Below are 16,545 nucleotides of genomic sequence, written 5' to 3' on the forward strand. Positions count from 1 at the left end.
TGGACCAGATATGCAGATGTGTCTGGAGCCATACCTGGAAGAAATTACCCAAGGTGGCAGCCTGGAATGGCGAGGTGACTCAGAAGAGGGGCAAAGGGAATATCCAGAAGCTCAGGTCTAAAGAGCCTAGAGCAGGAGTGGGCAACTTTTGTGAGTGCGTGCCAAAACCAGCAAAATCTCTGACTCAAAATTCTGCGTGCCAGCCCTAATTTTTTGAGAACATGTTACGCCTACTTGATATCTCTTAAGGTGTATGTGAAGAACCTTGAAGAAATAATAAAATTCATCAAGCGACAAAAACACAGTATATGATGATGAAAAATACATTTACTTTTTAATGTATACATGTACACTGATAGTCTGACAGAAAACTTTATGACTCCGTTTGATATTATCAGTGGGACTTTTGCTGCTGCTTCACTGATGACAGATTTTACATCAGGTTTGTATTTCATGACCTTCAGAGATGTGCACGAGCTACTACTTTCATCCGTCAGGCTACTCCTATTATGAGACTTAACAAAATTCATCACTGAGAACAAAGATTCACAAGCGTATGTGGATGAAACCAAAATACTGGTCGGATCTAGGAAGGCAGGGAGAGTTAAGGCAGAGGCATAGAAATTGCTCTTCCCCTCTCTCGTCAATCCATGTCTATGGTCTTTAAGATAACTTGTTATGTAAAATTATTTATTTTTCTAAGATGCACCTACACTGAATTTATCTGAAAAATAAAAAAGTCAATATCAAGAAAAAAATTGTAAATGGAAGATTATAAGAGAGGGTTTCGCATGCCAGCAAAAGTTACTGGCGTGCCATGTTTGGCACGCGTGCCAGGGGTTGCCCACCCCTGGCCTAGAGGAACCTTTGGACACACCACAGACATTGCAATTGAGTTGCCCCAGAAGGGAAAATTCAGAGAAAGAATCTACTTTAAGCTCAGCAAGCTCAGGTGTCAGCCAGGTAGGGCTGGGCTCTTTCCCTTAACCCAGAGTTTTTAAACGGTGTGTCATAAAATCCAACTAGTGGGTTCTGATCAGCTTCATTAGAGCATGATACAAGATATGTAATTTAGATAAGTATTGTTTCCTGCAACTTGTGCTTCAGGTTTATAAATAGGTGTTGGTGTGTATTTTTTCTCTTATTGTGGATCGCAGTCCAAAAAAGTTTGGAAGCTCCTGTTTTTGTTTACTCTCCTTGTGTTTGGTTCTGGGGGATTAGGCCGCTGCAATCTGGGAGATTAGAAAGGACCTCTGGAGCCAGTTTCTATGCTGTTTATCTTGCCTCTCTGTGGCTTAGTGTCTTATCTGTGAAATACTGGCCAACAATAGTGCCTGCTTTATAGGGCTGTTATGATGGTTAAAGGGATCAAACAAACTGCTCCATGTAATGTGCTTTCTTTAAAAAAGAATTTTTATTGATTTTTCAGGGAGAGAGAAACATGGATGTGAGAGCAGAACATTGATCGGCTGCCCCCTGCATCCCCCTACCAGGAATCAAGTCAGCATCCCTGGGCATGTGCCCTGACCAGGAATCAAACTGGCAATCTTTTGGTACACGGGATGAAGCCCAACCAACTGAGTCACACCGGCCAGGGCAAAGTGCTGAAAAACTGTATGTACTTGATAAATGCCAATTATTGTTGTAATAGTGGTCCCCTGGCCAAAGGTAACATTGTAATTGCCACCATCTTGAGAGGACCCAGCAAATTGTCCCTTAGATTATAGTATGTAGGGTCCAGTGTTATTCATCTGTAGACGATGATTTCCGGGAGCACATAGGCACTGCACAAATACTTATGGGACAACTACTGTGTAGTAGAATTCTGCTGTGCACTGGGGTACAAAGTGGAATGAGCTGATGTCCTGGATGTTGAGGAACAAGTCTCCCAGAGCAATTCCAATTTATTTGACGTTATCTCTATCATCCCATGTGGTGCCTGGTATATTTTAGATCTCCAGGAAATATGTGTTGAATGCCTTTCTGTGGGAGGAATCATAAACTCTTTACCTCACCCAGCTGTAGGAAATAAGGGAGCACCATGCCCTTCATTTTTTTCTGGTACCTTCAGGATGTGGAGGAAAGAATAGCAAATGCCCAAAGTAAGAGTCTACGTTTGAGGAAAGATGAATATGTTTCTGTAAACATCCTCTGGTGTCCATTTCATAGTGTTTATTGAAAAAAAATTTTCAGGCAAGGAATGAGAAAGGAAACAGATGGCGCCAAACAACAGAGAAGAAACTTACAGATTTCTTCTGTCTTTGCTGCTCAGAGCAGCTGGCGAGACAGTAGGAAAAAGAGCAGGGGTTGCCGTGTGGCCTCCTGAATCATTCATGTGGTCTCCTCCCTCCTTTCCAACATCCCCTTCCTTCACCCTGCAAACAGCTCTGATGTCACAGCAGAGGAAGGTCAGATGGGGTGAGGACGGCCAGCCCCTCCTCCTACTGCCTCCTGCCAATTAGGCAAAGACTTCTAAGCAGGTTACACACAAAATTAATAAATAACGGGGTGTTTGTTTTTTGTTTTTAGCCCAGAAGTAGAAGAAACCAGGAAGATTTTTTTAAAAGTCTGATATGGGACAATGTAAAGCCCTTCCTACCTTGGAAGGAGTATAAAGCTGCACATAGGTGAGGCTCAATGGCAGAATGTGTGTGCCTTTTGTCTTTTATTTTATTTTTTAAAATTTTTATGAGTTTATTTGAACCAAACTGATGCCAATGCTAGGAAGCAAAATCTCAAATGCTCTCGTATGTGTCTTTTTTTTTTTTAAAGGGCCAAGAATTACCTTCTAAAATGGCCAACAGTAAAGGTTTACACTCAGTTCTACAGTTTACAAGTTTACTATATACAAGCACAGCCATATATATACATTATCTCAAGTGACTCGGCCAGCGTCACACAGAACCAAGATAGAAAGGAAGATACCTTGCATTTGAAAACCAGGTCTCTTTGAATTAATTCTCTGTGTCTTGGAAAGAAATTCTTCTTCCATATCAAGCCATCTTCCTCATTGCTTTCCTTCTATCTACATGTTCTATGGATCTTAAAAAGCTCTTCATCCCTTATCCCCAAAGCTGCCAAAATTCTTTGACCTTGGGGGTGGAGGTAGATTCAGAAGCTGATGCATTTTACAAGTTTCACAGTGCTCCAAATATATTAAAGTTCACGGTCAGCTTCACAGGAGGGTCTTTTGGGCAATTGCACAGGAACTGATGTTTTAGAAGGGCCTCATGCCCTGGCCAGTGTTTCTCAGTGGTTAGAGTGTCAGCCCTTGGACCAAAGGGTTATGGGTGTGATTCCCAGTCAAGGGCATGTACCTGAGTTGCAGGTTCGATCCCTGGCCCTCGTTTGGGTGAGTGCGGGAGGCAACCCCTCTTCTCCCCCCCTTCTCGGGCATCTCAAACTTCCTCCTTCTCCCTCTCCCTTTTTCCCTCCCTTCCACTCTTTCTAAAAATCAATAGAAAAATATCCTCGAGTGAGAATTAACAACAACAAAAAACAACAGCAAAAAAGGGCCTCAGGCTTAGTTCTTAGGCCACTTTCCAATCCTGTATTGTAAGGGGTTTCCTACATGGATTCAAAGTAAAAGTGACATAGGGAAAGACTGGATTGCTGTCCTCTTTCCTTTTCCAATGTTCTCAGCACTCCTAAAATTACCTATGGCAGTGTTTCTCAACCTTCTGGTCCTTTAAATACAGTTCCTCATGTTGTGACCCAACCATAAAATTATTTTCGTTGCTACTTCATAACTGTAATGTTGCTACTGTTATGAATCGTAATGTAAATATCTGATATGCAGGATGGTCTTAGACGACCCCTGTGAAAGGGTCGTCCGGCCGCCAAAGGGATCGCGACCCATAGGTTGAGAACCACTGACCTATGGCTTTGTAGCCAAACTCTAACATTTGAGTTTTTTAAGACTTGAGAGAAAGGAGGGGTTTCTTGTATAAGCCTGAATGCTCTTAGACAATCAAGGTATAAATAGGATTCTATTAAGAAACTGTTCTGCTGGGATTGGAACTATGATTGCTTTTTAGAGAATGAAAAGCTATGGGGAGATAAACATTTCATTAAAGGTCAAGCATTTGCCCAATGTGTTTATTGAATGTATGGCCCTTTAACAAACACTTGGATCACTTCAGTGAAAATTGAGTTTAATTTTCTCCTGATTTTGGAGCAAATCACTGTTTGGGATTCTGAAAGAACAATCTCCAGTTTCTCTATCTGCTGAGAAAACATGTAGGAAAATCCAGTTAATGATCTGGTTACTTAATACCACTCATTCCAGTGTATTTGTTTTGCCGAGAAGAAAGCCTTGTGAACAATGATTGGGTGTGTCTTTGGTTCCAGATTATTGTATAGAGCAAGTAGTCTACTTTTTTTTCCCCTCCTGTAATCTTCACAAATCCTTTCAAAATAGTAGGTTTATGGGAGGGAGACTATTAAGGAGCTTTCAATGCTGCTAAAATGACATGGGAGGGAGTAGAGGGGAAAAAGAAAAGAGGTTTGTACTTAGGAGTAGTTTATGAATGGATGGAATGAGATGTTTTGTTTTTTTGTTTTTTAAGATGTATTTTTGGAACTGAAGTGAGGGCATAGTTGGTCAGACTGGTACTAAGCCAATATTTTTTGACATTTGTGGAACTTCCCCCCCCCCCCCCCTTTTTTTTAAGGCTCATTATTGTCTTGAGAACAAGAGCACAAGAAAGAAATGATGTAGGGAGAGAAGGTAGGGTCTAACAAAGATACCATCTGCTTGCTCTATTTATTGGCCTCTACTAACTTCAAGGAGCCCAGGTCTGCCTGAGGACTAATGCCCTTTATCGCATGTAGTTGAAATTGACCTGTGACTTCAAGGTCAGGTGAAAAGTGCTTGCCATTTTGCAGACCACAGGAAAGTCAAGGTGGAGACTTGCTCCCCATGGTTACTGAGCTCTTCATGTCCCATTTATTCTCCTAAACACTTTCCTCAACTTTTCTCCCAAAATAGCATAGATGCAACAATTTGCTTTTTCTAACATTCTCTGTGTTCCAATGATTTTATTGTTTTTTCCTTGAATTGTTGCTTTGCTTGCATTCTCCCTCATTTTATTTGTACACATGTCTGGTTTTCTGCCTCAATATTGAGCTCTTTGGGGGCAGACAATGTTTTTTATCTTTGCTTTCTACAGTTTATAGCTTGCATAATCCACATAGGCTTGTAATTTCAGAAATACACTTGAAATGGTATTATACATAAACTTTTATTTCTTGCTTATTTTTATGTGTAACCATTATAGCATATTTTGTGTAGTTTTTACCAATTTACGTTTAAAGTGCTGTGAAGTAGTTTTAAATTATAAACAAAAACAAACTTTATTTTTGTGAACACTTCGGTTCTGTTTATATTTTCCAGCAAGGAATTGGTGAATTCAAATAGAACAAACATTGAAAAGACTTGACATATTTTGCTAAATTGATTTCCAAAAGACTTTGGTAGGCAAATCCTAAAATAGCCCCTCAGGATTCCTCACTCTAATGCCCAGGACTGTGAATGTGATGAGGTATCATGCCTACAATTATGTTGCATTAAAGCCAAAGGGAGATTGGGCCTAATCTAATCGCATAAGCCTTTTAAAAGCAGAGTTTTCTCCGGAGGGTAGCAAGAGGGAAAGTCAGGAAGATTCTGAGCCTGAAGAGGATTCAATGCATGAATGTCAGCTTTAAATGGGAGGAAGGCTGGCTGCCACGGCTTAGTGGTTGAGGGTTGACTTATGAACCAGGAGGTCATGGTTGGATTCCTGGTCAGAGCACATGCCCGGGTTGTGGGCTCGATCCCCAGTAGGGTGCATGCAGGAGGCAGCAGATCAATGATTCTTTTTCATCATTGATGTTTCTATCTCTCTTTCCCTCTTCCTTCTTTTCTGAAATCAATAAAAATACATTTAAAAAGAAATAAAATAAAGGGGAGGAAGGAGGGACATTCACAAGACCAGAGAGTGGCTTCTCAGAGCTGAGAGTGACTCCTGACCCACAGCCAGAAGAGCAAGTGGGGACCTCAATCTTGCAGCCACAGGAAACTGAACTCTGACAGCAACCTGGGTATCTTGGAAAAAAATTATTCCTCAGAGCTTCCAGGTAAGAGCCAGCCTGGCTGACACCTTGATTTTGACCTTAGGAGACCCTGTTAAATTTGTGGTAGGTTGTTATGCAGTGATAGAAAACGAATACACTGGCTTACTCTTATCAAGTAATACATGAAATTGTCCATGTCACTACAGTGGCAGTGAATAGAACTCCATAACTGTGTGCTATATTAAAAGTCTTTGGTAAGACATTACTGATTAAATTTGTTTTTCTTGGATTGCTGATGGAAATGAACAAAAAGTAATGATTTTGTGGCCTACTGATAACATTGGAGTGGAGGCACTAATGAAGAAAAAGACAGGAAATTCTGGGTGAGAGATTTGATATTGAGAGAAAGAAAACAATTACGGAAGAAAAGATTCTATCTAAAAAGAGTGGTGTGTTGAATCTGGTTTGCCCCAGCTTGTGAAAGCAATTGCTAATTTAAAAAAAAATATTTTTTATTAATTTCAGAGAGGAAGGGAGAGGGAGTGAGAGATAGAAACATCAATGTTGAGAGAGAATTATTGATTGGCTGCCTCCTGCACACCCCCTACTGGGGATCGAGCCTGCAACCCAGGCATGTGCCCTTGACCGGAATCAAACCTGGGACCCTTCAGTCCAAAGGCTGATGCTCTATCCACTGAGCCAAATCGGCTAGGGTGCCAATGTTAATTTTATAGGAATTTTTGCAAGTTAGTTGTTAGGCACAGCTATTATTAAAAATTAAGTTATAAAACTTTCAAGTAAAGAAGTTATATTAAAAACTCATCACTCCCTTGTTGTTTTACATTGATTATTAGCTATACTCTTTTTTTTTTTTTTTTTTAAATATATTTTATTGATTTTTTACAGAGAGGAAGGGAGAGGGATAGAGAGTTAGAAACATCGATCAGCTGCCTCCTGCACATCCCGAACGGGGATGTGCCCGCAACCCAGGTACATGCCCTTGACCGGAATCGAACCTGGGACCTTTCAGTCCGCAGGCCGACGCTCTATCCACTGAGCCAAACCGGTTTCGGCATTATTAGCTATACTCTTGAGGTTGCTTGTATCAAATGCATCTGTATGGTAGAAACACTATATAATGGTTCACCTCTCCACCTTTCCTCCCAACTCCAAATTAAGTGACATCACAGTTGAAGCTTGAAATTGGCAATGATGGGAGTATTTATACCATGGAAACTGTCAAATGCCTTTTTTGAGCCGATGAGATACCACAGAAGTTTTTCTGAGACTTGGATCAGAGTAGGGCCTTTTTCCTATTGGATGTGGACCCAAAAGGATGTGAAGCCTGGCACCCTGGCAGCCATCCTGCCAATGTGAGGAGTGACTTCCAGTGAGAATGGAGCCAACATAACAAAAGATAGAAGGGAGAGATAGAAATAAACCAGTGCCTGATATCATGGTGTGAGCCCTATTTTCAGCAGTACCTCATCCCACTTCTAGCCCTAGACTTTTTTATTAAGTGAGCCAATAAATTCCTTTTGTATTTAAACTGGTTTGGGTTGAATTTTGTGCCATTGGTAACTGAAATCAGCCTAAAGGATGCAGTAGAATTTGTATGTGGTCCAGGATCACTCCTAGCCACCAAAAAGAATTGACTGATAAAAGTAATTTAGAAGGATGGTAATCCTGACCTCAATCTTGTTCTGTTCTCGTATTATAATTCTTTGTTTGACAAACATAATTGCCTTATTTAATGGTTTAATAAGCCTTGTATATATTATTTCCCTTGTAGGCTGAGATCAGTTTTTATCAATAAACACTTAGTTAGAGTGGGAGGCATTCTTCTCAGGCTATCTAACAGCTACCCTGTCCTATCCTTCTCTTCCTTGATATTGAAAAGCTTTTATTCTGTGTGGCAAAGCTCCAGAAGATGAGTCATGATTTTTCTAACCTCCTCACAGCCATCTCATTGCCCTTTATCAGATACTAGGGACCCAGTGCACAAATTTGTGCACCTCGAAAGGCACTGTGGGCCAAGAGGCTGCAGTGGGCACAGGGGCGGGTCTTGGTCCACCCTCCGCACCCCCACCCAACCCCTCCTGTCATGGCCCCTGGTCCCCTGTCTGCTGGGAGCCCCACTCCCACCGCCGCTCCCATGTGCTGACAGTGTGGAGCAATTGGGGCTTGAGCCAGCAGCAGGTGCAAGTGGTGGTGGCTGCCCTGATCACCCCTCAGGAGCAGGAGGAGGTGGAGAAGCTCTCAGGGATGATTGGAGCCAGCAGCTGCCACTCGCACCTGCTGATAGTACCGAGCAATTGGAGCTGGTGCGAGGCACCAGCAACAGATGAGAGTGGCAGATCCAGTGCCAGCAGCGGGTGCAAGCAGGGCCGGCATCAGCGGCAGGTGTGAGCAACCAGTGGGACTGTGGCACATGGGAGGAAAGAATTTTTAGTAACTACCAGAGGCTTGCCCTGATGACAGCAACTGGTGCCCCACCTTGGTTGGGTGCCCCCACTTACCTGCTCCACTATCCCATCGCAGCTAATGCCCACCATGTTCCTTGCTCTGCCACCTGCTGCCAACACCTGCCATGTTCTGCATGTGCCCCCTGGTGGTCAGTGCACATCATAGCGACTGGTTGTTTGGTTGTTCTGCTGTTCTTCTATTTGCATATTAGGGTTTTATATATATATAGATAGTTGACTCTTGAACAACTTGGGGGATAAGAGGGACCAACACTTTCAAACATGAAGATCTGCTTTTAACTTTTAATTCTACAGTTGGCCCTGCACATCTGAGGTTAACCTATGCATGTGGAACCCACAAAGAGCCAAACAAGAAATTTAAAAAGGTATAAATAAATAAATAAGTCTATAGAATAATAATATAAAAAAGGAAGTTATTTTTGTACAGCTGAACCATGTGGGTTTTTAAAAAATATATTTTTATTGATTTCAGAGAGTAAGGGAGAAGGAGAGAGAGAGAGAAACATCAATGATGAGAGAGAATCATTGATGGGCTGCCTTTTGCATGCCCCACACTGGGGATCGAGCCTGCAACCCATGCATGTGTCCTGACCAGGAATCAAACTGTGACCTCCTGGTTCATAGGTCGACACGAAACCACTGAGCCACACCAGCCCAGCAGGATTTTTTTTTTTTAATTCTCACCTGAGGATATTTTTTCCATTGTTTATTTTTTTAGAGAGAGTGAAAGGGATGGGGGGGTGGAGAGAGAGAGAGAGAGATCAATTGGTTGCCTTCACGTGTGCCCCAACTGGGACCAGGGATTGAACCTACACCCCAGGTACATGCCCTTGGTGGAATCAATCCTGAGATGCTTCCATGCATGGGCCAACTCTCTAACCACTGAGCCACTGACCAGGGCTTTGACACTCTAACCACTGAGCAACCGGCCAGCACTACAATGTGTCTTTTAAGCTAAGTGTTATTACAAAAGAGATGAAAGTTAAAATAATTAAAAGTTTATAAAGTAAAAAAGTTATGGGAAGCTAAGGTCAATTTATTATTGAAGAAGAAAATATATTTTTTTTTTTTACAAATTTAGTGTATTTTTTTCTACAGTATTTATAAAGCCTATAGTCGTATACAGTAATGTTCTAGGCCTTCCCATTCACTCACTACTTGCTCACTGACTCATCCAGAGCAACTTCCAGTCCTGCAAGCTCCATTCATGGTAAGTACTCTATACAGGTGTACCATTTTTAATCTTTTATATTGTATTTTTACTGTAACTTTTCTATGTTTAGATATGTTTAAATACATAAATACTATTGTTATAATTATCTATAATATTCAGTATAATAACATGTTGTACAGATTTACAGCCTAGGAGCAATAGGCTACACCATTAGCCTAGGTGTATAGTGGGCTGTACCATCTAGGTTTCTGTAAGTGCACTTTATGATGTTCACACAATAATTAAATTGCCTAACAATGCATTTCTGAGAAAGTATCTCCATCATTAAGTGGTGCATAATTGTACTAATGCATAAAAAGTGCTCAGAAATAGTCTGTTAATAAGTCCCCATAGAATTATCTTATCTTGATTTAATTTTATTTCCAATTTTAAAATTACTTTCTATAAACTGGAACCTCCCAAGCTCTTGCTCAGCCTCTTGATGTGTTTCCAGTCTACAAGGATGCTTTTAATATTTCCAAGTTCTTTGCAAACAAAAAACCCAAAGAATGACTTTGTTTTCCAAACACATATTTACCTATTTAACAGTTGTTAGCACAGTATGCAAAGTAAGTCTGAGAATAATGTGGCAGACTAAAAACAAAGAAGGAAAGATGTCAAACTGAACCAATACACAGCATGAACCTTCTTTTCAGGCTCACATAGAGTAACAACACAATTTTTCTTAGTATTCAAGGTCATCTTGACCTCATTTAATCCTTAAGTGTGTATCACAAACACCTATTTTTCTTGGAAAATGATTTCCAGGTTACACAGAAAAATGTCAAAGTCAGTCTATCAGAAGTTTAGAGTTATCAGGAGAGATGAAAAACACAGTATAAACAAAATTACTTATTTTTATAGGCTACACTCTGTAATTACACAGCAAGAGATGAGAAATGTGTCCATTGATATAATTGCTATCTTACATGTATTTTTATTTTTTTTCTAAGAATTACAAAGGGAACTACGAGGGCTTCAAAATATTTTAAAGAGATAATTTTAAAAGGTCCTAAATTTTGGAAGCATATCATATCTGGGTGTGATACACATGGTCTCTTAAGAATTTTTTTTTTAAATATATTTTATTGATTTTTTACAGAGAGGAAGGGAGAGGAATAGAGAGTCAGAAACATCGATCAGCTGCCTCCTGCGCACCCCCTACTGGGGATGTGCACGCAACCAAGGTACATGCCCTTGACCAGAATCGAACCTGTGACCCTTCAGTCTGCAGGCCGATGCTCTATCCACTGAGCCAAACCGGTTAGGGCTCTTAAGAATTTTTTTAAGATGAGGTTAGCAAACTACAGTCTATTGGCCAATTCTGGCCTATCACCTGTTTTTGTATTTCCCTGAGCTATAAATGGTTTTAATATTTTTAAATGATTAAGGAAAAAAGTTGAAAGAAGAATAACATTTTATGATATGTAAAAACTATCTTATATCCAAATGTTAGTGTCCATAAATAAAGTTTTGTTGGAGCACGGCCCACCCATTTGTTATGGGCTGGCTTCATTCTTGCCTCAGTGGTAGAGTTGAGTAGTTGTGCAAAGCCTAAAGTATTGACTATCTGGCCCTTTCCAGAGAAAGTCTGCCAACCTTTAAGAGCTTTCCCCTAAAGAAGCACTGTGGCCTTCTGTAAACTGAAGACTTCTTCACAGAGATTTCTTGTGTCAGTGACACACCATGCTTTAAAAAATAATAAAATGCACAAATTTAGTAAAGATAATACAGTTGCCATATTATAAAATAAAATGATAGACAGGCCTTTATTAGATTTAGGATGTTTCTTTTCCCACTTTATGTCAGTGTAGCATAATTATTAAGAACATGTGCTATAGGGCCATTCTTTTTTCTTGAATCTTGATTAGCTTTCTGTGACCTTGGGCTAGTTACTTAACCTCTCTTAGCCTTGGGTTACATATAAAACAGAGTAATAATGGTACCAACCTCATAAAGTTATGGTGGTATTAAGTGGGGTAATTTTTTTTGAAAGGTATTTAGCTTGGTACCTGATATATATAGTAGGTGCGCGATAAGTTTTTTTTATAATTATCATCATCATCTGAAAATGTCACTTTCTAACCGGAAGTGGTTATCTGTTCCTGGTACTGTCTATGACTTCTGTTTTGACCAGGAAGTCCATAAAACCCTGCTTAAGTTATTTCTTAAGAGGACAGCAAAGAGTCCCTCTCTCTGCATTATCTGCAGAAAAAGTGTCCCGGATGCATGAATTCCAGCATGTACTTGACAGGAAAGTGGAAAAAGGGAGGCATAGAATGTCTAGAAACAAAAATCACAGGGACAAAAGGTGTTGGAAGGCTGGTCAGCACCTGGATTAAATTAGTGAGTAGAAAGTTGGGATTTTCCGTGTGAGACTCCATTTCAACTTTTCTATGGAGAGTCCACAGTTCCATGACAGGCTATTGGTGAAAGCTCTCTATGATTTAGTAGCTAAAGTCCTTTTTTTTAGAGTTTTGGTCATTCTACCCATTTTATGTTCGGTTAACACAGCCATTATGTTTTTATTACTTGATGTCTTAGTTGATGTTTCCAACCAGAAACACTCTTAGAAAATCATGAGCGTGTAATGCTGCAATTCTTGGAAAGGTAGTGATTTCTTTCCTACTGGGTTTGCTGCTATCTCTTGCCTGACCTGGCTTTGCCCTTAGAATCATGATGACTCTGGATTAATGCAGATGAACCAGAGCCTAGCAAACACATGATTCCTCAGCTGTGATGCTACCTCCTTTTTCTCTCCTCATCTCTAAATAGGTCGTGACCAGCCTCAGTAGAGGTGGTCTCTTGTTCACCAGAGACGGTCTGTAGTCAATTGTTAAATAGTATGAGGAGGAGAACCTTCTTTAGTTGCCCTTACAGAATGAATATCTGCCTAAAGAGAGCTATTGGGAGACTAATCCCCTAAGATAAACAGCTCATCTCCTTATCCCCCAAAATCATTGACAGAAATATCAGAATTCCAGAGGCAGTAGATATCTCCACAAAACAGCCATGAAACAGATTTTCTATAGGTCCATTTCCTTTTTGAGGAAAAAAAAAAGTCACAAAGAACAGTTTGTACAAATCTCACTTGTTTTTACTTCCTGTGTTTTGTGTCTGGACATACTAGTATTGTTTTGAAGAAAATCCTTCGAGATTTTATCCTTGTTCCTCAATGATGGTTGAACGATTCTGGTTTATGTGGTTTAGCCACTCAAAGGATGAATAAAATGTTTGAGCATTCTTACATAATCTAGTTGGAATCATGGTGAAGACAACAAATGCAAACACCCACACATCCACCTGGTGTGTGAGGATAAAACCCAAAACCGTGATGCTCACATGCATGCCTGTGAGTAGAATGGGGTGGGTGGCCTCTGTTTACTGGTAGGAGTAGCTCTCATCATCGTATTCCAGCTCATCTTCCTCATCATCATCCAGCAGCCCATACTTAAATTTCCGGTAGACAGTGCCATCCTGGCCCATGTAGACTATGTCATCCTCGTCGTCCTCATCAAAGTCACGGTCCCTGTACTCAATCACCTGATCCTCTTCAAAGTTGGTGCTCTCGCGATAGTTGCTCTTATAGGAGGAGTAAGACTTGCTAGGGTCAGCCAGCTTTTCATAGCCCTTCTCTACTGGCTGGGCTCGGCCCCGCGATTTCCTCCAGACGATCACAGCTGCCCCAATCAGAAGCACCAGCATAATAAAGGAGGTGATGAACAAGGCTGTCTTCGAATGCTCAGGGGCAGACCCAATCTCACTTGCTGGTAGGATGCATTCGTCTGTTGGAAGATGACCCCAAAGGAAGAGGGGAGAGAGAAAGGATGAGAAAAGATGGAATGGTGAAAATTAGTTTCTGACGTTAAGAACTTCACCTTTATCTTTTAAATCTAAAATGGTAGAATCCCTCTCTGATTTTCTTAACATTCACACCACTCTGCAGAACTGTGGTGTGTGTTGCATGAGAGTCCCAGTCTATGTCAGATGATGCCATCAAACCCTTCTAGAATGAAGATCAGTTTGAGATCCAAGGAGCCCCGGCATCCCCATACTTCATGGGTCAGTCGCCAAGTGTCCAACCATACCAATCGATTCTCCTGTTTCTCTTCCCAGAAAAACATTCTATCTGGGGCCATGATTCACTTAATGCTAAATAAATAACTCTTACTTTTGCTAAGACTGTGTGTCCCCTCCTCAGCTCCTCTTAAACCTGGTCCAAGGAACCATTCAAAGACAGGAACAGATTATTTATAAAACCATTGACTCTTATTTCTGTGTTGGGCTATAGATTTATTTAGGTCAACCTGTTACTTGACAGCTGAGAAAACTGAAGCCCACAGAGAGGAAGTGCATTTTCACATTGTCAGAGCCAAGAGCTTGTTTGTGGAGCAATCCGAACTCAAATCCAGGGATCCTAACCTTCATGCTGTAGTCTGGAGAGGTTAGGATAAACCACTCTGACAAATTTTTGATTTCTTGGCATTATATGGCCCTAATAAGGCAGAGAGAGAAGAACCACCTTTAAATTTCTTCTATCATAATTAAGATTTCTGAAATTGAGAGTTTTTTCCCCTGTCATTCACCAGCCTCTGTTTTGATGCATTAATTGAGAACATGGAGTAACCAAAATTGTCACAGAAGAAAAGATTAAACCATAACTTAAGTGATTAGTTCATTTTTCTTACTTTTCACCCCTAATTCAGGTGGTATGATTTGAGTAAGTTACATACATTTTTTTTTCTCTTCTTTCACCCATCAAAAATGAGAATGTGCAAGAAAGTATGAAAGAACTAGAGAAAAAACTAGCAGGCCATTTTGGATGTACAAGCTGAAATACATACTGTTTTTCATAAACATTTTTTGAACCACCTGAATCTGACTCCAGGATCTTTTATGAGAGGCTCTAGGTACATTGTACATGCTAGCTTAATATATAATGCTCCTGCCAATTGTTTTAAGGGCAATTATTTTTGCTTATTAGATATTGGCTGATTATATCTGATTCATCACCACTACATCTTACTCTTTTTGTTGGAGGCAGTACACTAGTGATAAAGAAGTTTTCTATTTTATTGCAACTTTCATTCTCATGGGATTTTGCCCATTAAGCAGAGTTCCTTCTAAAGTAACAGCACTATCATTATGGCTTTCATTAGCAATACAGCACAGAATTTTCCCCTGGAGGAAATATTAAAGCACCAGAGAAATGGATAAGCAATCGGTGTGTGGTACTTGGCGATAAATACTGCCTGAGGCAGGAGAATCAACAAAAGACCTTTCAATTACTAGGGCGCCATATGCAATCACGTCTTATGGTTCCACAGTCTTAAGTCTGCAGAGTCAGGGTCGGCCTCTGTGATCTGGTTTCTTTGAAGGAGCAAGTGTCTCAGTAAAGAATGAGTAGGTAATCAAGAGTGTTTAGACTTCTGCAAAGTTGCCCCAGGTGGATCTTTGAGAGCCACAGAGGCCCAGGAAAGCTGACTAACTAATTTTTAATAGGAGCAGGCTTACAGAAACTCTGCACCCAATATGCACACACTTCTGGTTCCATTTAAAGCCATCGGTGTAATTAGGATTATTATTCTTAGCTGACACAGCATGAGAATTAGGCAATCAGACCCTGAAGGTGGATGTATATGAGGAGCTGGAGAAATCAGCTGCTTGTGGGGGTGGGAAAAATGAAAGAAGGAAATCATTAGTTTTTGGAAAGATGCTATTTAGAATTTAATTGAAAAGGCTGATTAAAACCATAAAATAGAAATGGCTAGTAGCAGTTATGGATCCAGGATATACTTCACTTATAAATGGACATGCTCCCGATAGTATTATGTCTGTTTTTGTCATGATACATCTGAAGCCCACGGAAATGATTTGCTTCTGGACTAGAGATTATATTTTAAGAAAGTATTTTTTATTTTTAAAAAGAAATCACTCCATTTGAGGTCTTTCTAAGTTTGTGGCCAATGGGAACCAAGTACCCTTACGAATTGAGTTGGGAGTGGGAGACATTGTGGGGACTGTGAATTGGTTAAAAGGTTTTTTTCCTTTTAACCTTCAATGAAAGTTCATTTCTAAAATGCTTTAGGTCTCTAATAGGAAGCCTAGATTTGGGTTGATTTCTACAGAATGATTCTTTATGATAATACTGGCACCAGCTTTCTTGATAGTTGATTCTTTTCCCTTTTTTCTCAGAAGGGAAGAATAAAAAAGTTATAAAGTAACATTAGAAAGATAAGATTCTAGACCTATTTGAGCTCTAACGTTGGAGGGAGCACAGTAGTGGAAATAAACGTAGGCTTTGCAATCCAAAGGACCCAGATTCTAATTCCAGATGAGCCTCTTAACATTGGTGTGGACTTGGGCATGCTAATCAAACCCCTTGAGCCTCAGTCTCTTCATCTGTAAAATGGGATTAATGATATCTACTTATATGAGATGATGGACAGAAAGTTTCAAGTACAGTAGGCACATATCAGGCCTCAATAAAGAGGTAGCCCTATTGATTCTTCTGATCTCTCTATCCTTCTCTCTCTCCTGCTCCCGTCAGCTTCCTGAGGCCATGCCCTTCCTTTGCAGGCTGCTCTTCCTCTCCTCTCACCTGTGGTATTCTGGCAGTCACAGCAGTCCTGGGTATCGGTGGGATCAGAGGTGTTGCAACAGTGCAGGCAGCGGCTGTCATCCATGACCAGCAGCAGGTTGGCGGGGCACATAGTACAGTTCTTGGCGCCAGGTCCTTTGCATTCTATACAGCTCTCGTGGCATTTTTCACAGTTAAATTTCTCCCCCTGT

General features: G+C 40.6%; 1 protein-coding gene across 2 annotated transcripts in view; it reads right to left on the reverse strand.

Annotated features, from left to right (window-relative positions):
* Positions 1 to 9,015: 9,015 nt before the first annotated feature.
* Positions 9,016 to 16,545, reverse strand: part of PCSK5 (proprotein convertase subtilisin/kexin type 5) — a 413,582-nt gene continuing 406,052 nt past the window's right edge. For both annotated transcript variants that reach the window (XM_070431475.1, XM_070431474.1), the window contains 2 exons: positions 16,355 to 16,541; positions 9,016 to 13,538 (listed from right to left, as the gene is read on the reverse strand). In XM_070431475.1, coding sequence (XP_070287576.1) covers positions 13,135 to 13,538; positions 16,355 to 16,541 — 591 coding nt within the window. In that variant the 3' untranslated portion in view covers positions 9,016 to 13,134. The remainder of the gene's footprint in view (positions 13,539 to 16,354; positions 16,542 to 16,545) is intronic.

This window comes from Myotis yumanensis, unplaced genomic scaffold (genome assembly GCF_028538775.1).
Source record: "Myotis yumanensis isolate MYYU_CA2020_CCGP unplaced genomic scaffold, mMyoYum1.0.hap1 SCAF_12, whole genome shotgun sequence".
Classification (NCBI taxonomy): Eukaryota; Metazoa; Chordata; class Mammalia; order Chiroptera; family Vespertilionidae; genus Myotis; species Myotis yumanensis.